This window comes from Copadichromis virginalis, linkage group LG23 (genome assembly GCF_057382275.1).
Source record: "Copadichromis virginalis isolate Kocher_CV1m ecotype Utaka linkage group LG23, C_Virginalis_male_GT1.1, whole genome shotgun sequence".
NCBI lineage: Eukaryota > Metazoa > Chordata > Actinopteri > Cichliformes > Cichlidae > Copadichromis > Copadichromis virginalis.
The window spans coordinates 38,746,574-38,773,168 of NC_140639.1; the positions used below are offsets into that span (position 1 = coordinate 38,746,574).

A 26,595-nucleotide genomic window follows, 5' to 3' on the forward strand; every position below is an offset into this window, starting at 1 on the left:
AAAGAAGTCCAGTTGCCTCCCTTTTTCAAGCTCTCAGGACTCCCTAATATGGTCATCAGAGCACTGGTTGACAGCACTGAAGCTCCGCCCACTTGCTGTTCAAACCTGTTTGCAAGACACAGCCAGTCACAAAAAAGCTGAAGTACATAAATATAATTTAATAAGCAGTGTGTCCATGTTCATCCAGGTCAGTGTGCATTCTGGGAGCTGTTCCCATAATAAATTGAAATCTTCTGAAACTATTTATAATATTTCTCCATCGTTTCTTTACACTGTGTGCAACAGATCAGAGAAAACCAACACTGTACTTGCTGCTGTAAAAAGAATATGAGCCGCTAACATGTTAAGGTGTTTGAAACGGAGAGATTTTCCTGGCAGTTAGCACCAACAGCTGTAGAACATCTGTCGCAGTATTTCATAAATACTCAAACTGTAAAATATGAACATTGTCTACAGATGAAGCACATGGTGAAATTGTTTCTTCTCTGAGTGTCTCCCTGCATGCAGAGCAGGGTAACGCTTCTGTCAGTCAGACACAGCACTGACGTTCGCATTAGAGTGTCAGTTAGATCCTTAGCAACACAGAGGTCTGCACAGATGCTTTGTGTTACAACATTACACAACTTCCCATTGATACAAACCAGCTCCATAACAGGAAACGTTAGCGGCTTCTCCAAACCATAAACAGAACCCTTCTGTTTGAATTTGATTCTATTCTATTTAAAAAAAAAAAAAAAAAAGTTTATTCCTCATCATTGAGTGCGTCTGAAAATCCTTGAAGTCTAGCAACAGCAGCACTTTGAACAGGTGCATTGGTGAAAATAGTCCCCACAAACAAAGGAGTCCCCCTGAGGATATGGCGGATGACTGTGCAGGAGCTCGACACCTCGATGTGAAAGCCCCGATGTCCCAGCTCACTGTCTGTTCGCAGTGTGGTTTCGCCCAATGGAGACGCAAAGAACTGTTGAGGAAAGGGGGGAAAATTCCATTATTAAAACAATATTGTTCTGTTTGTTGTCCTCAGTTTTCACAGCTGAACTACCAGAATTTGAGTTGACAGGAAGTTTAACGGGAAAAATCTCTAGAAATGTTACAAGGGAAAATACATTTTTCCAGATTTTCCAAACAATGTAACCAAAAGGTTTATAAGCATGTGTGGTTTCACATCATAATGTGTTTGGGCTTTTCCCACCCAACAGACAACTACTTCAATATAACATTTTTTCTATCAAAGAAAATTAAACTAACGTAAGCTTCATTCATAGAATAAGTATATGCTTTGTGAGTTTAGATTGCAGATTGAGACAGTAAAGAACAGGCACAGTGAACACAGAATTACTCACTGCTGCTCCCGTTGTTGGGTCAATGAAGTCCGCCCAGTATCCTGCAGTCCACAGAGCGAAACACATCTCCTTTGCCCCGCTCACAAACTGCAGTTAGGACAAAGTCACAGTCACCAACTGCTACAACCTCTGAAGTCTGTAATGGGAAACACACGAGGACTTACTTTACTTAGCAGCTGGTCTCTATCCAGCTCTGTCTCCTTGTCCTCTGACCGACCGCTCGTCTGCGTGACCGTCACCACTGTGATGGAAACTGTGGGCGCCGAAGGAAACAACTGCTCCAGATCTGAGACACAGAGGCGCACGTATGTTAATAAAGCAAATTATAACTCTTTTCATCTCTGTATGACATGCCTCAAACTAGAGCTGGGCGATAGAACGATAACGATATGTATTGCGAAATACATATATATATATATACATATACTTTTTCTCGATAGAAAAATTTAACTATTGTGATAGACCTCATCGCTCTTGTCCTCTTAAAAAAAAAAGAAAAAAAAAGAACAGCCAATCCGAATTAAGTAGCGCAGAGCCGAACCAATCACAGCCGCAGCGTCATGTCACGTGACTTGTTACGTACAGCACAAGTGCCAAGCCGCACATGTGTATTTGTTTGGGAAGCAGCCAGCCACCGTGCCGCCCGGGTAATGGAGGAAATGAGTGTGCTGACTAGAGAAAAATCGAAGAGAAAAAAAATTTACCGAAGAGAAAACAGATGATGGTTCCAATGCCGGAGAGATTGTCGAACGGAAGAGCCATAGAAGTTCTGTAGTGTGAAGGTATTTCGGCTATTTCAAGTCTGACAAAAAACAGAGTAGCGTGCACTGTAAATTGTGCCGAAAGCAAGTCTGGAAATCCAATAAAGTGGTGCATGCTCAATCTCTGACTGGAAGCGCTAATTCGTCATTCGGCTTTTGTCAGACTAAAGTAACTGTTAAAACTGTTTGAAAAGCTCAGCTATACAAGGAGAGATTGAGAATTTCCTTTTAGTTCTCAGTTTATTTGATATTGACAAAAGTTAGTCAGTTTTGTCTGTTCTTCTGTAAAACAAACTAAGATTTATTTTTAGAATTAATATTTTGTTTCTAAGTGGAATTGACGTCGTCTGTTTCGTTTGTTCTATTTTGAAACTTAAACGCTTTAGCGGCTGCCTTTTGTGTAGTTTGCAATATTTGCCTTTATTTATCTGAAAAAGCCTCATGTTCCTTAAGTACATCTACCCTGTTGAACTTATTATGGGAAATAAATATTTAAATCAAAACAAGCTGCTGATTATTTCACATTTTACTTGTGAGCAACGGCACATTTAAATCTTACAAATATAGTTATTTGGCTTATATCGTGATATATATCGTTATCGCCTGAAATGAAAAAAACATATCGTGATATGAAAAAATCTCATATCGCCCAGCTCTACCTCAAACCATTCTGTTTGTTGTAGTTGTGAACTGAGTTTTGTAACCTTGAAAACGAAAAAAATCTGAAAAATGTAAGTTAGTAGTTTTTTCCCTTGTATGTGTATAATCTTTTTTTTTTTTTTTAAATACACAGACGCAAATTCTCATCTATAGATGCACAAACATCAATCTTTTAGATATTTTGGTTTGCAAGGTTACAAAACTCAGTTCACAACTACACAGTCTGATTTACAAGTACAAAATATTTATGACCACAATATTCAGTATTTTTTCTTCTATATCATCAGAAATATTGTTATCGTAAATTCTTAAATATCCAGATATCATTTTGGCTTGTGTTGCCCACACTCACAGTCAGCGAAGGTAATGCTGGGTGAATCTCTCTTACCTTTCCTCAGCAGCTCTGGGCAGGAGTTTATGGCACAGTCTGTTTCTGTCTGATTAAAGTACTGCTCAGCTTTGCTTACTCTCGTGGAAATAGGCCCCAGCTTTCCCTGAAAAACAAACAAACAATCACACACCCTCTCAGACAAAAGTGGTAAAAATGTAGCTCTGGCTTATTTTTTCAATTTTTATTTATTTATTGTTAATTGTCATACTTGGAATCTTACAATGAAGTGTTACTGACATCTGTGTTTCTCCTGAAACCAATGAGCCACAGCAGCTCACTTACATTTAAAATAAATCAAAGACATTGACTTTAATTTGTTCTCTCTGCTGCTCTGAACTGTAGTCCTAAAAGCTCTGACTGTGTTACAGCTCATAATGTAACTATTCAAAAATCTTACATGGAACTCGTTGACAAACTGGGCCAGTATGAACTGGTGTCTCTCTGTGCTGCTTGGAACCGTCAGCACATCAGGCACCGTCTTGTGAACCGGAGCCTTCTTTTGGTCCTCCATGCCCTCCAGGTGGCAGTCAAACCCAGCGTTACCAGGCAACTGGAAGCGCTGGTCCTGAGGTCCAAATGGTCCCATGTTCTCATCAGGCCACACAGTCCTTGGGCCTGGAGTGATGTGACAAAGATGATTTGTCAGCGTTTGCTGCCACAGGTGCTAAACAGTTTACTACTGAAAACTGCATTGCAACACTGCCTGACGTCCTTTCCTGTTCGACTCACCTGAGTCTGTATGTGATACCGCTATGTAAGGCTCATCTGAGCTCGCAGCAGAGAAGGTTCTGGTTGTTCCAGCCCTGAGAGAAGCTAAAGCTCGACAGCCAGCAGCACGAGACAGGACCGCCCTGCTTTGACCACACAGCACCTGCAGACAGACGACGACATGTGTTAACAGACAGATACATGAAACAGGAACAGCCCTGCCCACGGTGGACTGTCTGCAGCTTCATACTTTTACTGTATGTTTTGTTTAGGACAAACTGGATGCTGCCATTTAGTTCTGGTTCTCTGGAAATAAAGAGACAGATGCATCTAATACGTTGGAGTATTGAGGAATTTAATGCTTTCCTGTGATCAGACTAAAACTTTTCAATTTTTTTTGGAATTGATCTCATAAAGAGGAGAGGATGACACAGTTCAACACATGGACTTCCTATATAACATAGCTTCTAAGACCTTATCACTGCAGCTGACCTCTCCAATCTTCTAACAGAGGTCTCGTAACTGTCTCTCGCTCAGATTTTAAAACCAAAGATTAAAACCAGTGCTTTTGAGGTAGTGGCGGGCAGCCAAACTGTGAAACAGCCTCCCTCCACCAAACAGGTCAGCTGATTGTGTCATTTCTTTAGACGACTATTACAAACTCATTTTTATGAGTTAGCGTTCCCTTAATCTTTTCTCTTTTATGTTGAGACATCGTTTATTTGAAATCTGACAATTTTAATGTTATTTCAAGCTAACTAAGACGTTTGTCTGCATAAAAAGAGCTTTGATTTTTATGTTGTTTTTATTCTGACTGGAAACAGATAAAAACATATTGTTCTCTTTAGCATTTAAACAATCTGAACATGTGGTTTGATGAAGTTTTGACCTTTTAATATGAAAATACTGCCAATAAAAAAATTTAAAAAAACAAACAAAACCCCAAAATACTCATTAGCGAGGAGTGGTTTCAGACAGTGTGCTTTAATGCTACACTTGAGTGGTGAATAAAAATGTTACTGGCCTGAATGGGCCAACAGCTAGTACTGCCTGTAACTGAAACCCTATATTTAATATCAATATAGGGTTTCAATGATTTCAAAATCATTGTGCAGCGTTTTAAAATGATTTAAAGTTATTTCTTGGACAATCAGACATTCTTTTTAAAATCTACTCTGGCCTAAGTGAATAGCAGTACCCATAACATTAGCATGAGCCATAACATTAGCATGAGGAAAATGGTCACTTACATTAGACATTGTGCTTAGTTTCCCTCGCCTTTTATCCTTGAACCTGTTTGATGAAAGGGTAACAAGAAGAAGATAGAAACTGTTATTCCTAACAGAAAACGGAAAAGAAAACTTTAAAACTCCCAAATGTTAGCTTTGCTAACCAGCCGAGCTAAAATAGCTTGTATGATGCAATGACTGCATGTGTCCCTCCATGAAGAAACACATGTGACCAATACACTTATTTCACACATTAATCTACACAGACTATAATCCTCTAAAATACCTTAGGTTCAACTATCAGCTAGCTAACAACACAGCTAGCTTTGGCACCAGCTATCACAAGGAGAGTCGTTCGGTCAGCTGATATCTACTCTTATCACTTTCTCTTTTTTTAAATAAGAGTTCATCTAAAGCACTTCCTGTTTTCACGTGACCTTAAAAAAGACCACTGCACAGTGCAAAGCACGAGCGCCTTCGTGTTCATAATAAAGAAAACAAATGTTATTGTGTTGTTGGGAGTACAGCAGGAAAAGTACACACTGTTCCGTACCTGGCGACTTGCACGTACTGTATGCTTTTACAAAACAAGGACGGAAAGTCAGGAGGGACAAATGAATCCCGCACGACTTCCGTAACGCCCTCCTCTTCTTCTACACGTATGTATGCTCTGTGTGCATTGAGCGCCATCTAGTGGGCGGTTTGCAGTTGTCTCCGTTAGTGAGTGAAAATTTTCTACGATTACTTCTTGTCAATACAAGAACATTTGCTTTATGCTTGTTGTTTAATTCTACAGAGTTTCTATTCTTCTTTCTTTGTCAGAAGCTCGGCCTTGCTGGGTGCATTTTCTTAGCTTGTTACGCTGATGTTTAGGTCTATAACTGGGCAAACACTAAAGAAGACAGAGGAGTAAATCATACCTGTATCTGTGCTGAATGAGAATGAATAATTCCAAATCAAAATCAATGAATACACAACACTTTTTTATTACGTCTTTCTTCACCCGCTCTATATTCTTAGATGCACTGTATCAAAGACTCTTAAATCAGCATCACTTAACACAAACTTTTTAACAGACATTTCCTCTCACTCCACATCTCATCCAGGCATTTCTTTGCAGCCCACATAATTGCATAGTCTCCGATCCAATCACAAGATCAGCCTGGATGTGGAACGGAGATTTTGCAAAGCATACAACATTTCGACATGATGAAATTCAAATGATCTTTTTTAAATCTCAGCACAAGATGGCAGCAAATCAACAGTTAACAGAACCAAGGCAGTATTTATAACAGCAGTACTGATCTGCTTCGCCCTGTAATGTGACACTAATGTGTCTGTCTGTTACCTTGAAAAGTTTTCATGATATTCATGATAGCTGCCACATTGCAGCTGCTTTTATGTTCAGCACATGCTGTTCGTGAGAGATAAACATGAAGCAGGGAACCACTGTACTCACAAATGCATTTTTCTAAATGATAAAACCATTCACTTTTGTTGATTTTAATGGGTCTCGGTGTGATGATAATTGTGCTTTGGTGGTCATTTGCATTCATTAGGATGACAAATGACAGAGTGTCAGTAGGTTTTATTTCTGAAGACAGAGCTCTGGTGTCCAATGGAAGCACCTTAAACTCATTTTCACTTTGACTTTAGTCCTTTTAAGGTTTGGCTTGCTGAATTTCTGAGAATTACCTTGAAAAAAAATGTTTGTACTGGACCTTTCCCAGGTGGGATGATGTGAAGAAACAGTATTCACTTGTTCAGCAAAATCCCCTCCCTTGCATGATAAAGTGTAATAATCAGAATGAAAGAGCTATCTTGGCCAGAGGGGCATTATTTACTGTCAGAAGTAGCGAAGGACAAGGACAGGCAGTATTTGCTGGCGTAGACACATCCCTTTAGCTGACTTGGATGAGCTGATTGACACTTTCTCTGAGCTGACGGGATATGCAGTGGGAGTTTACCCTGGGACCAGCACGCACTTGTGTGTGAGTGGTGATGAGGCATGCGGAGCCATGCCGAACGTGGCTGTCAGTACGTCTCCCACAGGATCATTTGTTACAGCGTCTAGGCTCGACGGGGCTCCTGTGCATATTAAAGTATGAGATTTTTATTTGGCCAGCAGCAACTAAATTACACATTGCATTTAGAATAGAAAATGCATTAATTTACTTGTTTACTACTCTAGGAAGTACTTTAGTTACACTGTTGTCACATGACTTTTATGTTAGCCTGCCACATCACCTATGATACTAGAGGTCACATGGGTGATGTTACACAGGCGATGTTCAAAGCTAACTAGCGGTTAGCAACTTAACATCCATTTTCTTCTAGCCCCCAACAACCCGTGTTGTTTGCCGTAGGGCGAGAGGGGGGCACACTCAAGACAGATCACCAGTTTGTCACAGGGCTAACAGAGCCAGACACCCCTTGGCCCCTCCCATTCAGACGTATGGTCAATTTAAGATCACCAATTAACCTAACCCCACTAACTGCATGTCTTTGGACTGTGGGAGGAAGCTGGATGATCTGGACAAAACCCACACAGGCATAACAGTGGTAACCAGGTCACCTTATGTCCACATATCTGCATAAATCCCTGTACTAATATAGAGGTAATACAGAAGCACTCTCAGTTAGCACCATGTTTAATGACCCAGTCACAAAATCCTGGTGGTTGCCTGGCGATTGCATTGAATTTTTTCATATTCGGTAACCAAGTGCAAGTAGTTGCGGTGTCCAATTTCGATGGCAAGGTGACTGCAGAGCTTGCGGCAATGCTTGGTGGGAAGCAACCTGTCTCCCACTGCTTGTAGTCTGACTCAGAATGACTGCAATCATTCTCAGACAGACTGGAAAAGATCTGCAAATAACTGCCATTGGCTTTTTAAATGTAGAAAGATTGGCAAGACTTTGTATTGGTTTGCAACAGTTTGCACCAAAGAGCACATCTGCAAAAATAAAGAGCCCAACTCAACTGGTTGCCAGCTATTTGCATTCCTGTGATATTCCTGTATTCCTATAAAGCAAGGTTGCTGAGCACCTGTGTCATTTTGGACTTAAACATTAATATTGATGGAGGAATTTCGGTTTTAAATCTATGAAGTTCTTGCTGAAGGCAACAGATTTTCACTGATTAATTACAGTTAATCACTGGATGATCACAAACAGATTGCATGTAATTGCCAATTTGACCCTGTTCAAACACAGAATGATAGCAGATCGACTCCATCTTATTTGTTTACTTGTTTTTACTTAATTTTATCTTTGACTTGATGCACCAAAGATGAAAACAGCAACTCACTATGAATGATCTCAAACATGGTCCCTGCCTTGGAAGCAATCATTTTTAGGCTGCTGGGGGATTCCCATGATGCATTGAGTAATTCTTCTTCAACATCCTTTTTCACTCACTATGTGTTCATAGACCTCTCTGCCACGAATCATACTTGTTATTAATCTCTGTCTCTCTTCCACAGCATGTCTTTATCCTGTCTTCCTTCTCTCACCCCAACCGGTCGCAGCAGATGGCCCCGCCCCTCCCTGAGCCTGGTTCTGCCAGAGGTTTCTTCCTGTTAAAAGGGAGTTTTTCCTTCCCACTGTCACCAAAGTGCTTGCTCATAGGGGGTCATATGATTGTTGGGTTTTTCTCTGTATGTATTATTGTATGGTCTACCTTACAGTATAAAGCTCCTTGAGGCAACTTTTGTTGTGATTTGGCTTTGTTTAAATAAAATTGAATTGAATTGAACCCCCAAGACTGAATGTCACCCATTGGTTAGTGCAGCCTCAAGCTCAACACTCTGGGTGTCACGTGGCGTTCTGAAACTGGCAGTAATGGATGAATGGATGGAGTAAGGGACACTCCACGCTTATGCAGTAGCGCATTGTCAATCACAAGGTGGAACTGCTGGTTCACAGTCCTTTTTGACTCTGAAGGAGACCATAATTTACAAAACGAACAGCATGTTACATTCAGAAAGACTCCAATAAGACCAGAAACTCACCAGGAAAATGTTTACTGACTTCATAGATTAGATACGCCATAGGGTACATGCAAGCCATGTCATTATTATTCATAAAACACACTTAGTATAAGGGTTATGTTGTAAAGATTGGATAGAAAGCACTAAGTTGTAGAAAGAAAGGCGTTGTTCTTAGGTGTGAATGAGCTGTGTTGTATAAAGCACTTACCTAACCTCTTAACATCCACTTTGTCACCAGCACCATCACCATTCATGTCAATCTCTATCAGGCTTTTTGTGCAACTCAACACAATCACCTCAAATGTTCAAGGAAACAATTACATGAGGCAGTTAAGTCCAATTCAAGGTGCATTTTTCAGTCCGTTTGTCTGTGGCTGTGGTCAGTATTAAACCTCCACTGGGTGCTGGACTCACTAACACACAGTGTAAAGTAATAGCCCACTGTCAATCTAGCGAAACACTTTTCTCTGGACAGCACTGTCTGGCTTTGTGAGAGGAATTCCAAAGTGCAGCACAGCCTTAAGAGCTCCAGACAAAGTCATGAGTCAGTCGAGGTCTTTTTGTTGCTGTGCTCTCAAGCTGCACTGGATGTTGTCTGGAATCAGCAATTTTCTATTGCCTTTTCATCCTCTGTCAAAAACCATATTCCCATCTCGCACACTGTGAGCTACCTGCCTGTGTCAGCACACCGTTAACCGCACTCACTCCTTAACTAATGATAAAGTGAAGGCCATTAAGGGTGTGTTTCCCCATCTCCTGGGTATGTGGAAAGGACAAACCAATAAAGATGGGAGAGTTACAGGTTTTGGTCACCCCTCACAGCCCATGCATGCTCATACTAGATATAAAAGCTGGTGCTTATGTGTAAAGTGTGTAAAGTCAATTTGTCTCCAGGCTACAGTACAGTCCTTCAGGTTAGTGACTGCTTTCTTTGACCAAACTGGAGACGTAGGCTTTGGCACTCATATCTATGATATATTTCATATTACCAAGCTCATCAATGAATTATTTAGGGTTAGGGTTGCTTTTTAACCACATTCTAAACAAGCAAAATTTCATTCTGAAACCATTCGGTTAAAGTTGAATGTTCTTAAAGACTTTAAACAGAGAATAGTCTTCATTATAAGCTGCTCATTGCAGGTGTCTGAGGCATAATATGCTCTGATTTATAATGAAATCCATTAGCATTAACGTTTACATGGAAATTCACTTCAGGGACTTCAGGAATTATTTTTTCCACGTAGCACCAGATAGGGTGCTAAGTGCCATTCTCCTGCTTTTTTTGTTTATCTGCACTGTAGACAAACTCATCAAATGGGGAAAGATGGATCCCAGAATTGTACACTGTTTCACACAATGATTTTAAGCCACTTGAGGTTGGCATCAAATGTCAGTTTATCCCTATAGACTCCCTTACTAAAATGACCACGTTTATAGCATTAAAAGGACTTTATAGCAGAGACTGATCTAACTAATCCAAAAAGTTTGTATTTCAGTTTTGGTGAGTGAAGTTTTAGCACTTCATTAGCCTGTTAATTAGCACTAACTAGCCAATATATACATGCACCTTGTTAACCAAGATTGCTAGCATTAGCTGGTAACTTGGTACTTGGTACCCTTTTATCTGTATAACTTCTGGCTTCCAGGCCAATAAATCCTGTCGTGGAAGACATCTTTTACACTTTCTGTGAAAAACATGTATGCACAATTGTTGCGCCCCGAACTTTAGGTCTCACTTAATAATATCCAAATCTGAAGCACTGGCTGAATTTTGTGCATGCATTTTTGTTCAGGGCATTTAAACTGCTTTACTTTAAGTGTCTCTCTTGGCATTATCTGCTGCTTTCCAGGGAGAGAGCTTGGAAATGTCTGAAATTTACAGGGCTTTGGTCCAATTAACAGGTTTCTTTGATGAGGTTAATCATTTAAATATGCTAAACCAACTTTCATTTTTCTTTTTTTATGTCTTCCCTGATTGCGCCAACTTTGTGAGCATGGTCACAGTGGGCACTGATGCAAAATGCATGAACCCCTCCAGAAACATATGATTATATGAATACAGAATAAGCGCACATACGCGATGCTACCTCATTAATGACTGTAAACCCCAGGCTTACACTTGGGGAAATAATGGAGCATTTCAGCACTACTGACACTGCTCGCAGCATTTTGGAATCGATTTTAATAAACAAGCAGCAGGTGCAGGCACGGAGGAGCGGTAAATTTTAAAATAAGTACTGCAAAGTCTCGAGCAAGTGCAAAGGATATGATTTATGGTAATTTTTATAACAGCACACAAACAAATGGAATTCTACAGAGAAATGAAATGATAATATCATTTACAGATTTTTAAAATCTTAATTTAAAAGACCCAGATGAGACAATTCCTATGCTAACAGTTTCTCAGCAGCATGGTATGTGGTTCACTTCATATTTAACAGTTCAATGTCCAATGTTCTTTATTCATTTCTGGGTTTACTGAGTTTAAACCTCTTGACAACAATGAGGCAAACACAGGGTTAGGGTTGTATTTAGCTGCATGCTAAACAAGCATAGCATCATTAGCATAATTTACTATGCGCGTTTAAAAAGAAAGTTTAAAAAGAAAATGTGTAAAGAAAGTGACTGGACTTCTTTAAGTTCTTTAACTTAAAGAAGTCCAGTCGCTTTCTTTCCACACTCCTTAGACTACTATGCCGTGGATGAGTGAGAACCTACACAGCAATACTATGCTTGTTTAGCATAATTTAGCATAGCATAGCATTCCAGATAGATATGAACCTTAAACCAACCCCAAACTGCCGAATCATGTATGTTGAATGCTTCTAAATGACTTTTATAAAGTGCTGATTTGTTTCTGAATGTACTTTTATTTACCTATTGTGGACTGTCAAACTGAATTGTGGGATAAATAGTTTTTTGAATCTGAATCAGAAACCAGGCAAATGTTAATAGGTTGAAAAACATTGTTACCTACGAGTCTTACACCAATGTTGATTAAACAAAATAGCTAGTTGAGGGATGGGGGTCAGCCATATCAGCAAAAATTATCATTAGTAATGTTAGCATTATGGAGAGGAGCAACCTTAGAAAACAGGTTTGTAAAATAAACTGTAATTTAAGTTGTTGTGTGTTTAGTTGATTTTCTTTCACATTTTCAAAGTAAAGTTTTTGCTTTTTTATAACTCACATATAACTGACTGCCCTGACATGTTTGTGCTGTTGTTGCCTTTTTGGGCATTTTACAGTGATCTTAGCATATGTGTGTATATATTTCCTCATTAATTGGTAGGCTGAATCCATTGTAATAAACAAGCAGCAGGTGCAGGTACCGAGGAACGGTAAATTTTTAAATATGTACTCTAAAGTCTCAGGGAAGTGCAAAGGACATGATTTATGGTCCAGAAACATCCCACGAGAGGATTCTGCTGGTTATCTATCATTTGGGTTGTTGTGTGGTCCAAATATGGGCACTTTTAGTTCCAGAAAGCATGGCAGTGTTTAAAAACTCAAGGCTTCGAAAACCAGATTCCAAAAACAGCAGTCAGCTCCACAATCAGTAGTTTCATTTTTGATATGCCTACTACAAGTGTGACTTCTGACCACTCAGCAAAGAATAAGAACAATTAAAGAGATGTCATTATGTCAGAGCACAAAATGCAGGGTCTAGCTGCATATGTGAGAACAGAACAGATAATCACATTTCAGGGAGATGATGAATACGGAAATCAAAGAACTGAGATTTATAATAAATGATATACCTGCTGTGGCATGCACTGTAACATGCATTACATTTATACAATGCTGGATTGAAACACAGACTGCCATTGCCATCCATGCTGTTAGAATAGCACAAAGCATCTACGACTACGGTGAAGCTTACAGTCCAGAGCAACACACCAACACAAACCTATCAAAAAAAGATTTAAAACCCTGCTCCACAAAGTTTTTAACACACAGTGAGTCTAACTTATCCGCTCTCTGTGAACTCCAGCGATTTGTCTGGTCCCTTGGTGCTCGACAAAGTTAAAGTAACTCACTATAAGCTTAAGTTGGCAGTAGCAGCAGTGACAGGAAGGGTCAGAAATAATAGAATATCACTGTAGGTGCTTGCACCTGATGCTCATTTGTCGAAGTCTGTTCCAAAACGCTCTGAGCACTGTCAGCGCTGCTGAACTCTGCAATTACGCCCTTTCCCAGTTGTGAGCCTCGGGGCTGCAGTCACTAATGAGGCAGCAGCGTGTGTATGTGTGTGCTGTTACACTGCGCACATAAGATTATGTATATGTAGCGACGGCCCCGGGTATGCAGCTGCAGCACCAACTGATGTTCTACTAGCGACTGGTGGCAATTTAAGGCGGATTCTAAATGTGCAGGTAAATCTTCTGCAGCTTGACATCTCTTATGGCTGTTTCGCTTTGTTCAGTAACACCAGCGTCACAGCTGAAACAGCTTTTTTATACAGCAAGGGGTTCATTAAAATTCAGGTGAGTAGTAATTATATGGAAGATAACTACATAGCTTGCATATGAGAACACTCAGGCGTGTGGCGCTCTGATCATTTATGGCTTTTTACATATCTTTACATCTTATAAATCCAACACTGTGTGCTGTAAAAGACTCAAACGGGCCTCTTCTAGCATTCAGTTTTGAATGATACTCCCAACACAGTTTCTCCTGAAGTAGCAGCTATAAATAAAAAATATGATTACACATCTATTTCTGACCACCCTGCATGCTTTCATTGTGAAGCAATGCTTCCCCTCCGCTTCAATAGCTTTTCCACCAGGTTCCTTTTGAACGGTCTGCATACTTCAGAGGGAATCTGGCAGCACAGAGAGACTTGGAGTCTCAGTATTAACCACATAAAAAATGTTGTGGAGCAAAAAGAAAAAAAAAAGGAATGCAAGTAAGAGTTGTGGTTCAGTTTTGTCATTTACCTCTTAAATTGTGAAAATCTTTTCATCCACCTGCTTTATAATGCACATTTTTCAGTCTGTGTATTTAAAATCTTGACTAAAATACTTAAATATGAGACAAGTAAATCAGACAAAATGCATGGCACACATGGCACAGTTGTCATGAAGAAGAAATTAATCACAGACACCAATAACTGTTTTTCTACAACCCCTAAACATGCTTTTTAATGCTGTTTCGTTGGCCTTTTTTCACAGCCTGAGGGGAATGACTTGGTTTTAGCCAGCCTCAAGTGGCCAATAGAGGACCTGCAGTAACCAGCACTGCTTTGAGTTCATTTTTCAGCCCTGGAGGTAACCTCTTCATTGAGGGCAGAACCTCCAAGAATTAACATACAGTTCAACATGATTACAACAAAAGCAACCTAATTCCAGTAATACCATTTACATGCAACTCAGCAGAACTTGACAACTGGTAATTGTAACTGTGTATCAGTGTATTCATAAAAACATAATGACTTGATTTTCCATCCAGTATATAGGTATAGTATTGAATTGTATTATGTAAGTCATTGTGGAGGGTTTGGTCACAAGAGCTATGTGCTGCTCACTTTGAAGGTCAGCCAGGCAATGACAGTATCCCTCTTTTTTCTTTCACCTTTTTAATCAGGCAAAAATGATTAGAAACCCCTAGCTGCTAACATTTAGCTGACATCCAGTGACTCCTGCTAAACCTGCAAAAATGTGTTTGCGTAACTAAAACATTGTCAGTTTGGAAACATTTGTGTGAGTCGACGCTCATCATTTTTGAGGCACCAGAGGCGAAGCAGGGTGACATTTCTGTAGGCACGTAAAATGTTGCCACTGTCTCACAGCACTGTCTGCTTAGATTACAGCAGCAGAATGTGCTGTGTCGACAGGGAAAGCACTCTGAAAGTGTGAAAAAATATCAGAGTTCTGACATGTCTGATTTACAGGAAATGAAACTAGACCACTTCACTTCAGTGAGTATTAAAAGGGCCTGGTGAGTAACAGCTTATGTTAAACTGTGTGTGCTTTTTGTGCTGTCTAAATGCAGGAAAACAGCCTGAATACTAATGAAGTGATTATCCACAATTTGACCGCTATGACAGAGAGAACTGCTGTTTTCAGCCACAGAAGTAGACTTCACTATCATCCTTTACCTTTTTATGCAGAGCTTTTTCACAGATGCTATCTGCAGTGTGTGAAACCACACACTGCAAACTGTTTGTTATGCTACACCATGAGGAAAGGACAGAATTCCAGGTCACCGGAGTTGTTCTTATGGTTGTTACTCGTATATCACATTGTATAAAGCAAGAGTGGGCAATTCATTTTTCCAAGGGACCACATGAGAAACTAGGACGGTGCAGGTAAAGGCTACCAAAGCCAGAGAACCAAAAATACCTGAAAAACTGGGCAACTTGTAGATTTAAAATAGGGCAAAATAATTGTGTCACTATCCTTGGTCTTCATTGGTCTTGAGTTTTTGTTGTACACTAATGATTTACTTTTTTGGGATTAAAGATAATTTATGTTCAAGTTCTTCGGTATATTATTTGTTTCTGAGTTTGTTATCTATAGTTCTTGGTTTCTTGCTTGATGTTAGTATGTTAGTTCACTTTCGTGTCCAGTATGTCCTAGGGCGTGTCCAAATTCAAGTGCTGCATCCTTTGAAGGCTGATTACCTCACAGCAGAGCAACATAGGCTGTCCACAGTCAAAGCTCCTACAAACCCATCCCACAAACACGTCCTCCCTTTCCCTGGATTTCAAAACAGGTTGGTTGTATACTTTGGCCCGCAATGAATCTTGGGATAGGGTGAGCCGCAAACGGGAGATTTGTTCTTGTAACGTAGTCTCATCTCTGTGCCTTGTCCTCTTCATGTGATACCACACAGTGATACCCTGTGGAAATTAGTCATGTCTCTGTGTTTGTTTACAATCATGTCCCAGTTGTGTCCTGTATCTGTCTGGTTTCTTTGTGTCCTGTCTCAATGGTCCCCTTTTAGTTCTTAGTCCTGCTCACTGTGTTAGGTAATTCCTGTTTTATTTTGATGGTTACTCATCGCGTATGCATTATGTTCAGTTTTGCTTCCTCTGTCTCATTCGTTAGATTCTATTCAGCTGTGTTCCCCAGGCGTTTCCACTGTCTGCTTATTGCCTCTTGTGGATTTAAACCCCCAGCTCGCATCTGTTCTTTACCATGTCCTCATACCCTCATGTTGTGTGTTCTGTTGGCCTGCCTCCTTCTCATTTCCAGTCAATTTTTGCCTGCCCGGCTCCATTATTGTTTTGTTTACACCATCCGTTGCCAGCAATAAAGCTGTGATGTTGAGTTTATTTCTGTCCCACATCAGGTTGTCTTCCTGCCTGCCACACAGCGGTCCCATGACAGTGGGATGTTTAACAACAAGAAGTGGCAGATACAATCATATCATTTTGAATCAAAGACTGAACTTTTAACCAATCAGTAAAGGATATAACAAGGTGTGAAAGGTTCAACCAAAGGTTCAACCGATCAAAGATGAACTACAAAGCAGTGGGTGACAACTGAATTGCTTTACAGGTGGACAGGCCTTAAGAGCCACACTTGTAACATAGTCAGATCACATTGTTGTGACAACTCTGCTCTAATGAACTGGCTGGGTCTCTGCTTGCTTACGTTCTGATTATAATGCCATATAATGACAAATCTGATCATCTCAAAGAAATATCTGCTATCTACACATGAGAAGAATAGCATGTAAAAGAAACATGAGTAGAAATAAACAAATTCCCAGTTTTACTCATTATATAGAGGAACAATAACGTATCATTGTTTTAATGTGACGTCCTCACATGATCTGCTTTCACTTTATCCACCAGGCCCTGTGAGAAAAACCTCCACACCTCCTGGCTGACTGACACAAGACGGCATTGCAGTGACTGTGTAGGTCACAAAGGGTGTGTAAGAGGGCTTGGCAATACTGCAGCTTATAGTGCCCTGCTAACTTGTGCTTTCAGTTTCCATTCAAAACAACAGAAGATCATTGTCCTTGTCAGACCTAGGGGGGTAGCATTTTTGGGAGAAAGGCGACAACACTGTGACTCTAACACAGTTTGATAAAGGAGATGAGTTTTTACACTCAGTGCCCAAAGGTGGCGCATTAGCTAATCTCACTGTTGAATGCCTCCATTCGTATTAGAGAAACACTGATGTCTGATAAAGTCATGCCACAGGGACTTTTCATGCAAGACAACAATATCAACAGAAAGGCAAGTTGGTGGCTTTGTAGTACATTGAAACATTCATTTGGCTTATGAGCACTCGATCAAAGAGCTACATGACACCATATTGCAAAGCCTAATATCTTATTTTAGTTAATAATTCTTAGAGTAGCAAGGCCTATGAAGTCTTTAAGCTTACTGTATGCTACATATCTGTGACACACGTGTGAACTCGCCCTAACCGGGTAACACTGAAACAATTAAAAGCATCAATTAGCCTCCAGAAAAATGACCACTGCTGTTAAACAGGAGGGCAGATAATGTTAGCAGACAGCTGGAGGTGTTCCAGTGAGATCGTCACACACCATGAACCCCGGGGCTTATTTAACTCTTCATGCTTGGATTACACACATCAGCATGATATGATGTCTAGAGGCAAAGCACCTTTGAGAAACACGTAGCCTCATGCTGACCGAATAACCTCAAAATATTAAAGGTCAAAAGCAACAAAGACCAAAGATTTTTTAAGTCGACTAATGTTTATACTTATAATATGTGGACTGCTGCATTGTTAGCAGGCACTCATGTATATGTGATTACATTGTTTAGTGTAGTGGATTAAAAAGTGTGTTTTTATAATAGGATCTATTGTAATCTATTGTGGTCACTTTGACTGACAGAGCCAATTCAATCTTCATGACCATTTTCATTCAGTTTTCATGCTGGATTGAGCAAATATGCCAAGTTTTACCACAAAAACACAACTATCAGTAAATTGTCCTGTCCCAATAGAACAAAAGTTTGTAGATGGTGCTCTAATTATAACTCAGAAATATGTGCATTTTGTCATTCAAGACCTAGGTCACTCCAATATAAACTTTTAAGGATATATTTAACAAAATTATATTTTCAGTTATATTTAATTTGCTCAATACAGCATGAAAGTCAAAGGAAAATGGCATTTTCTATGTGCTTTATTTTTCAGTATTGTTAAATTCAACTATATATGATTCAGAAATCACTAATTGTCTTCTGCAATGCATTTTTTAAAATCAGATTGTGCTCAATATGAGACTTTGCAGGAATGCTGGACATTTTTTCATATTTTAACTAGTCAATACATTTTTTGATGTAGCTGTCCCACATTGCAGGTCCTGATTCAATTCGATGGTAAGAAGGACCAGTTAAAATTTCAGGGTTCTATGTTTAATAGCTTTTAGGATATTCATGTTCAAACATTGCCACAAGTTTCAATGTGTGAAAAAAGGGTTTGAAAGAGGGTCAACAGACCATCTCTCAAAAAAAAAATCTTGAAAAGTATTTTATAAATGAAGCTAATATCAAACAGCATGTGTACAGTGGTCCCGCGTTTATCACCGGAGTTACGTTCTAAAAATAACCCTCGATAGTTACTTCGCGGATTTCACCTAACTTCATTTTTTACAATCATTACAGATGTTTTAAGGCTGTAAAACCCCTCAATACACACTTTATACACTTTTCTCAGGTATTAACATTTTCACACTTTTCTCTCTTGCTTAAATACCCTCAAAGTTCAAACCTTCGTAGAAAAATTTGCATCTTCTTCTGCCTTTTGGGTGCTACCGCAGGTGCCGTTGACGCTGCAAATGTTTTGTCGACATTGTTGTGCTTGTTGTGGAGAAAAATTACAATCATACAATCGTGCAGCACTTCACAGTCACACTGCTAGCGATTGAAGATTTATGTAAATTTGACAAGCTGAACATATTCTGTACTGTACAGGAGAGACAGCACAGAGGAGATTGATTGACAATGGTCTACAGCCAATCAGGATACAGAAGATGTAAAAAAACAAAAGAACAAAATTGCACAAAAATAATCCGCGAAACAGCGAGGCCGCGAAATGTGAACTACATTATAGCAAGGGACAACTATATCTTAAAACTATATCATAAAAAATGTACAAAAACTGGAGATAGCTGGAGATAGAGGAGGAGGTTTTCTGATCTTAAAACTAGTTGTCAAGCATTTCAAGTTTAGAAGTCTTACTAGTTAGGTAAGCACGTCCTTGTTTTCAGGCAGCCTCAGTAAAATGCACATGAATCCTTATAAATCATTTCAGAACATGAGAAGAAATCTTTTTGAAACACATCCAAGGTTTAAAATCCAGAGGGAAATCGATTAATATTTAATTTATCCTTTAAATCTCAGCAGGATGCTTTCCCTAAAGACACAACAGTAGCTTGATACTCAACAAACCTTTTGTTTTTTCACTTATTACATTGTGACTCAGGTAAGCACAAAAACAGACAGAAGACTAAATTATGTGTGCTGGCACAACAGGGATAATATTATGTGAGAGAAGTCATGAATATTTCATGAATATTTATTCTAAAGCAATAAAAAAAATACCAAAGAGACTGTGTACATGCTGAATTGTTATCTGCTTCCTGAAATTTGTGTTTTACTTCACACAAATAAATAAATTTACAATAAAAATTGATCCAGACAATAGGAGAAGAGAGAACTCCCAGACTTTCTGCTTAATGTCTGTCCTCAGATAATCAATCAAAATCTACTACTAATCAATCACCTGCTACTGTTCAACAGTGTACTGCCATCCTCAAACATGGATTTACAAGATACTGACAATGCAAGACAGATAACAAATCAAAATCTTTATCACTGGGCAAGACGAGGTCATACAAAGATGTTCGGTAGACAAATCAGACAGGAGGCAAAAAAAAGAGAAAATGCTGAAATGTAATAAGGAAGGAAATGCAAGAAACATACAGTAGTTCTAGCCATAAAGCTTAACTGCTTTGAACAAAGACAACTGAAAGGTGGATGACAGCTGTTGGATGTAGTGGGAGTGACTGAACACAGGTGGTTCAGAAAATTAGAGGGAAACGGTGAGGCAGACGCTGAGTTAGTGGAAACTACAATTTAAGACAAACAAGGATTACAAAATTAAACAGGAAATGGTAGAAACACTATTTAGCATTTTTTGGAGATTTTTTTATGTCTACTTTCACATTTAAATCACTGTAAGTCTTTTCCTTTTCCCCGCCTCTCGTTTCTAGTTAACGTACATCTTACTTTATTTAACTGCCTCTTTGTGTAGTTTTCATTATGGCACATTTCTTTCAACAAACAACAGCCTCTCATTATGAACAAATCACAGTTTTCCACTTTTGCTTTGCTCTTAGAATAATGACACACCTCTCTTGTGGGGTCTTAATCTCGTTCTATTGTCTCACAGAAGCTGGCGTCCCTTCGGGTGAGTTCTATGGCTGGCTCCTTCTCAAATCATGCTGCTGAACTGTTGTTAATACACAATTATTGATTATAGCAGCTTTCATGCAAATCCATCTTGAATGTGCAGTTATATTAATCCTCTGGGCAATTCGCTGTTCCATTCTCGCGGTGTCGTTAACCTTTGCTCTACAGAATCGTTAATTAAAAGCATTGTGACATATTAAAGTGTGCATGCCATTTTCCCTAAACAACTTATGCTATATAAATCCACCCGCTGCCACGCTTCACCTGCTTTTGTGTTTTCCAGTCTGCAGGCAGGGCCATAGTGGGGAGCACTGAAGCGGTGTCATGCTGCTGTGCTGTTAGCAGACTTTGTCTCCCAGCTCTGTGCCTGCATCCTGCACAGGATGAGCAAGGCATGCCAGACAAGGTGAGAACGCTGACCTCTCTCAGTCCGACAGAAGCAATGATCCAACCACTGCTGACCTAATTTGGTGGGGTATCTCTGATCCAGTCATGTTACTGTCAGCAACCACGCCACTGTTTCAGATCCCTGCAGCTGTTAACTTGGCAGGTGGGGAGATGGTGGTGTGTTAGGTGATACAGGTCTGCCATGTACTTCTGTTGCTATCCCATAGTTGCTATCACATTTAGGCTGTGTCTCAATCTCAGCATTTGTTGTTTGGTTTCCTAAACTAATGTAAAAATGCACTAACCCTATGCAAAAACATGGTCTGACTTTAGCTTGCTGTTCGTAATAAACTAGTATGCTTGTCTTTCAATGTGTTTTCAGCAACTGGTTTCAGATCCCAAAAATTGTTGTGTATGTTGTCTATTATGTGACATCAGGTGTTGATTTGGGTTCAACAATCTAAGCAGAACTATTAGGAAATATCTTTATATGCCAAAGCATTCAATAAGTCTAGTCTTTGCTCTCTGGGGTATTCATGAATAGGAAAAGTTATACACTGTATTTTCTGTGGTACTGAATGAGCAGCTGTTTCAAAAGGTCAGCTGGAGTAGCCTGAACACTCTGACATTAAAAAAAAAGAAGGGGTATATGTAGATTATTTCATTACCTTTCTTTATAGTTTGGGGTAGAAAAATAAATGTGTAGAGTAAAGCCACGATGACATTAATTATCCTTATTTATTATTTAAGGAATATACGAGATCCATTAACCACAAAAGAGGACAAATGACACCAAAAATAGAGAACTAACCATCTCATTTGTTTCCTCTCCCACTGGATTAAACCAATTGATTCACCCAGAGTACTCGAGGTCAAAAATTGGCTGTTTGCCCAATCAATAGCCACCTCACTGCTACCTATCTGCCAATCAATAAGCCTACCTGCTTTAATCTTTCCACAAATCCATCCCAACATACACTGTCCACCCATATGGAAAAGATATATATAAATCTTATAAAGTTTGTATCTGTCTTGTGTGAAACTTGTATGAAAAGCATACAAGGGTGAAAACAGATATAAGATCCCTTGAAAAATTATATAATGAAACTTGTATGTTTTATAATAATAATAATGGATTGGATTTATATAGCGCTTTTCAAGGCACCCAAAATGCTTTACAATACCACTATTCATTCACTCTCCCATTCATACACTGGTGGAGGCAAGCTACACTTGTAGCCACAGCTGCCCTGGGGCAGACTGACAGAAGCGAGGCTGCCATATCGCGCCATCGGCCCCTTTGGCCAACACCAGTAGGCGGTAGGGTAAAGTGTCTTGCCCAAGGACACAACGACTAGGACAGAGAGCCCAGGGATCGAACCGGCGACCTTCCGGTTACAGATGCGATTCCCAACCCCCTGAGCCACGGTCGCCCTTTTGGATATTTACTAAAACAATATATGAAAGTAATGAGAAAGTGGCCACTTTCATGAGTAAATCATACAAGTTTTTACTATTTCTTTTCCATATGGGCATCCTCAGTGTGGCCCTGCATCGTCTCCAGTGGCAAAAAACTCATAACAGAGCCTAAATCGGTCTCAATTTCCTGAGTTTAAAATCAATAAAGAGAGAGAGGTGTTCATTTGTTCTTGTGATTCTAATTGCAGTTTCTCATTTTCTGCAATACAATGTTATTTCATTTTAAGATTTATATCTAAAAAGGCTAAACTAAATCTAGTCTGACGACTAGACAAGATACGCACTAAGTGAATAAAGACAATAGCAAATTTATTGAGCAGTAGCATCCGCAAGGTTAGATAAGCTGATATGGGATTACAAGGTCACACTGAGTACAACTGAGAACCAATAGTAAAGTTTTCTCATAAGGTAGCAAACCATCAGTGGCTATTATGTCACAGCTAAACTAGCTTCTGGTTGTTAAATTGCTTTAAGCATAACCTATTACAACCCATATTATCACCTCTATCAAGTGACGCCTATGTGTATGTATTCTACAGACATAGAGTAACATTCAAATTGATTAATAGTCTTGTTTCTTAGCATACAAGAAATATCTCTTTTCTTCTGAATCTGACAACACCAGTGAGCAAAAAGAGTCATTCAAAATGTAGTGAATCAAAGAAAGATGGACAAAAAAATCAATAAAATAATATACATCTCCAAACTGCTAAAGTAGATTTGGGTCAAAAAAATGTCCTTGAAAAACACATCTGTGTAAAAGCTAGATATGGGACTTTTCAGACACCTGGTGGCAACTAGAATGACGTGTAAGTGATATTAAAGTTGATATTACAAATGTATTGTATTTTAGACTCTAGCTTATGTCGAATCATGTTAAAATAAATCTGAATTTTAATGTTGCCTGTGTTAGCTATATTTTCTGTGTGCTCATATCACAAAAATATCTGTTTACCTGCTAAGTTGAAAGTCAGAAGCTTTTAGGTTTTAACTGAATAAAAATGGTAAAGATGCAGGCAGAAAACATACTGAAGCTGGAAACAAATTTCACTGAGTGAAAGATATTACATTCATGTATTTGTACAAATGTAATAGATGAATAATATCAAATATCTGAACAGCTAGCCTGAATTCATCCAGTTAAACAGATTCATGTTTATTCTCTGTGGGTTTAACTGACCGGCTTCTCTAATATAAGGTGGATAAAAAATGCTGTCTAAAGCAGCTTTAGTGATATATTGCTGGGTTCTATGCCTGATGGACTCACAATTAACCATAAAAAATTTCACTGGTTTTACTGAAAATGTTGGAAGAAAAAGGCATTAAAAAACAGGCTAAACCAGACACAGAAAATCAGTCTGACTCGATAAGTGCTTTTTTGGAAAGAAGAACACCAGAGAAATATCTGTTTATGAGCAGTGAGGGAGAAAGAGAACAAATCCAAGTGAAAACATAAAGAGAGAAAAGGAATAAAGGATGAACTTGTGGAATACTCCACAGTAACAGACAGTGACAGATCCAAAGTACCAAACCCACTACCCCTACTGTGCACTCACAGTGTAGCAGTGGGGCCAAATAACGGAGATAAATGGGCTTTGACAGCACATTACAAAGCCTCTCGGCTGAGCTGGGCATTGTGTGTTTTAAAGGAAGGTGAAGGACGTGCAACACAGAGAGAGACGCACAACTACGTTCGAGCCTGTTCAGGCTCCCCATATTATCATTGACAGGGGTCACCAACCTTTTTGAAAGTGAGAGCTACTTCTTGGGTACCGATTAATGTGAAGGGCTACCAGTTTGACACACACTTCTCAAATAACAAATTTCCTCAGTTTAACTTAATTATGTGTTATCATTAATAATTAATGATATTCATCTATGTACGGACACTAATTATGTTAATTATTTTTCACCATAATTATAAAGAATGCAATTAGGAAACAAGGTAGGAAACATAAATATCAATATGCAACGCTTTATTTCTATATATCTCTGCAAGTATTTACATTTTGAAGTGATCACTTCTACAACATTTTCACTTACCACTAACAAATTTTAACAAATCATGCACTGTTACATACATTATTTTTGTATGTATGTAACATACAAAAAAATCAACTTTCAAATTTTACAGAACTTTTCACCAAATTGGCAGCATTTTAAAGCAAATTGTCACATGTTACACTTAACAAACACATTTGTTTTTCAATAATTAAATTCAACTTTGACATGACACTGTAATGTTGCCACTGAGAACATCTAATATGGCTTTCTTTGTCTGTTAGTGGGAAACCTGGCATTGCATGCTGTTCACCAGTGTGTTGTAATCTGGGGTATAACTTGACACTGCAACTCTGAGTGAGTCTTGCAGATGTGCATCGGAGAGGCGTGTTCTGTGTTTGTTCTTGATGAAGTTCATGTCAGAAAAGGCTGATTCACAAAGATAGGTTGAACCAAACAGGCTGGCAACCTTCATAGCTGCTGTGCACACACCACTGTACTTTTCTGTGTCAACAAGGCACCAAAAGTTTGGTGCACCCAGATAGGCTTTGAGGTGGACGTCATTTTGCAATGTTACAATTTCGATTTCCACCTGTCCAGCATCCAAGCTGAACATTGAACTTAGTTGCTCAGCAATGCATGTTGTGTCCACATTCATGAAAGGATTGGAAACAAATGAGACACATGGCTCAAGCTGATCAAGGTCACAAAACCTGTTCTCAAACTCTTGACCAAGTCGGTTTATGACTTGAGTGTACTTTTCTGCAACTTTGTCAAAAGTCTCAGATGCAGAAGCATTGTCTTTCAGCACCATCTGCACAGAGGGAAAGTGCAGCACCTTTTTTCTCTGTAAATGCACAGAGAAAATGTTCATCTGGGCTTTAAATCCATTTAAAGCACTTATCATGTCAGCAACAGTCTTACCTTTGCCTTGCAGCTCACAGTTCAAATGGTTCAGTTTCCCAGTAATGTCTGTTAAAAACACAAGGTCAAGTGTCCACTCAGTGTCCTCCAGCAGAGATGTGTCTTCCCCTTTGGATTGCATGAACTCCTTGATTTCACCCAAAAGTGACAAAAAACGAAGCAAAATCCGTCCCCTGCTGAGCCATCGGATTTCCGTATGTAGTAGCAGGTCACCATATTCAGCTGACAGCTCCTCCAATAGCACCTTGAATGTTCTGTGCTGTTTAGCTCTGGAGCGGATGCTGTTTATGATCTTCACGACGGGAGTCATGACGTGCTCGAAGCCGATCACCTTTGCGCATAACTCCTGCTGGTGAATGATGCAGTGGTAATGCATGAAGTTTGGGAACTCTGTGTCACCTTTACAGTGAGCGATGAATCCCGTATGTCGGCCGATCATAGCAGGAGCCCCGTCGGTAGTCACTGATACCAGCTTTTCCAACGGTACCTTTTTCTTCGCGAAAAACTCCTTCACCGCGTTATAGATGTCAACTCCCTTCGTTGTTGTCTTTAGCGGCAGTAGTGTCAGAAGTTCTTCTTTTGTGGAGAAACCATCAAATACCATCCGGATAAAGACCATCAGCTGTGCTGTACTGCTGCTGTCGACGGACTCGTCACACTGGATGCTAAACCAACTGCACTTTGCCAGATCCTGATCCAACTGATCGGCCAAGTTCCCGGACATAGCCGACACTCTTCTAACAATTGTAGTTGCCCCCAGCTGGACATCAGAGAGAGTGGAGATTACATCGTTTCCATATTTCTCGTCTTTAAGCACAGTTTTTGCAATTATCATCATTGCTTCTTTGAAATACTCCCCGTCTAAAAATGCCTTCTTTTTCTTAATCATGAAATGTGTAGCTCTAAATGAGGCTTCGGTTGCTTTTTGAGAGTTTTTCACCGGTCTCGTGAAAAAAGACTGCTGTTTGCTCAAACCTGCCTTTAATTCGCGGGCCTTTTCCGCTCGCAGTGTGCTGCCCTTTGGGTAGTTAGCATGGTAGCTTGTGTGACACGTTCGGAAATGTCTCTCCACGTTGTGCCGCTTTGCCGTTGCCACAGTTGCCCCGCAAATGAGACACACGCATGAATCTTTCACAGAGGTAAAAAAGAACTCTTCCTCCCATTCACTGTGAAAATTATATGTTTTCTTCCTTTTTTCCGCCATGTTTTCCTCATCTCCTCACCTTTGCCTTTGCTGGTCTTCACGGCAACTGTTTCCGTGGAGACCAGCTAGCACTAAATATTAGATCATGATCTAATATTTAATAATAAAC

General features: G+C 39.5%; 1 protein-coding gene across 3 annotated transcripts; it reads right to left on the reverse strand.

Moving 5' to 3' along the window:
* Nucleotides 1-138: 138 nt before the first annotated feature.
* On the reverse strand, nucleotides 139-26,595 carry mmadhca (metabolism of cobalamin associated Da). 3 transcript variants are annotated; one of them, XM_085448029.1, is made up of 8 exons: nucleotides 5,646-5,692; nucleotides 5,114-5,156; nucleotides 3,885-4,026; nucleotides 3,553-3,770; nucleotides 3,153-3,258; nucleotides 1,508-1,629; nucleotides 1,344-1,430; nucleotides 139-961 (listed from the first exon to the last, which is right to left on the reverse strand). In XM_085448029.1, exons 2-8 carry the CDS (start codon nucleotides 5,120-5,122, stop codon nucleotides 743-745), a joined length of 903 nt encoding a protein of 300 aa, XP_085304155.1. In that variant the 5' UTR covers nucleotides 5,123-5,156; nucleotides 5,646-5,692; the 3' UTR covers nucleotides 139-742. The 3 variants fall into 3 exon arrangements, with proteins under 3 accessions (XP_085304155.1, XP_085304157.1, XP_085304154.1); XM_085448031.1 differs by lacking the exon at nucleotides 5,646-5,692 and adding an exon at nucleotides 5,379-5,626; XM_085448028.1 differs by lacking the exons at nucleotides 139-961; nucleotides 1,344-1,430; nucleotides 1,508-1,629; ... (2 more) ...; nucleotides 3,885-4,026; nucleotides 5,646-5,692 and adding an exon at nucleotides 25,283-26,595 and having other exon boundaries at nucleotides 5,112-5,156.

Bases quoted from the DNA above. Each gene is read 5' to 3' on its own strand.
- mmadhca (XM_085448028.1), bottom strand. From the start codon at position 26,486: ATGGCGGAAAAAAGGAAGAAAACATATAATTTTCACAGTGAATGGGAG. The intron at 5,157-25,282 runs GTAAGACTGTTG...TTCATCAAACAG, and splicing joins CTGTGAGCTGCAAGGCAAAG to GTTCAAGGATAAAAGGCGAG.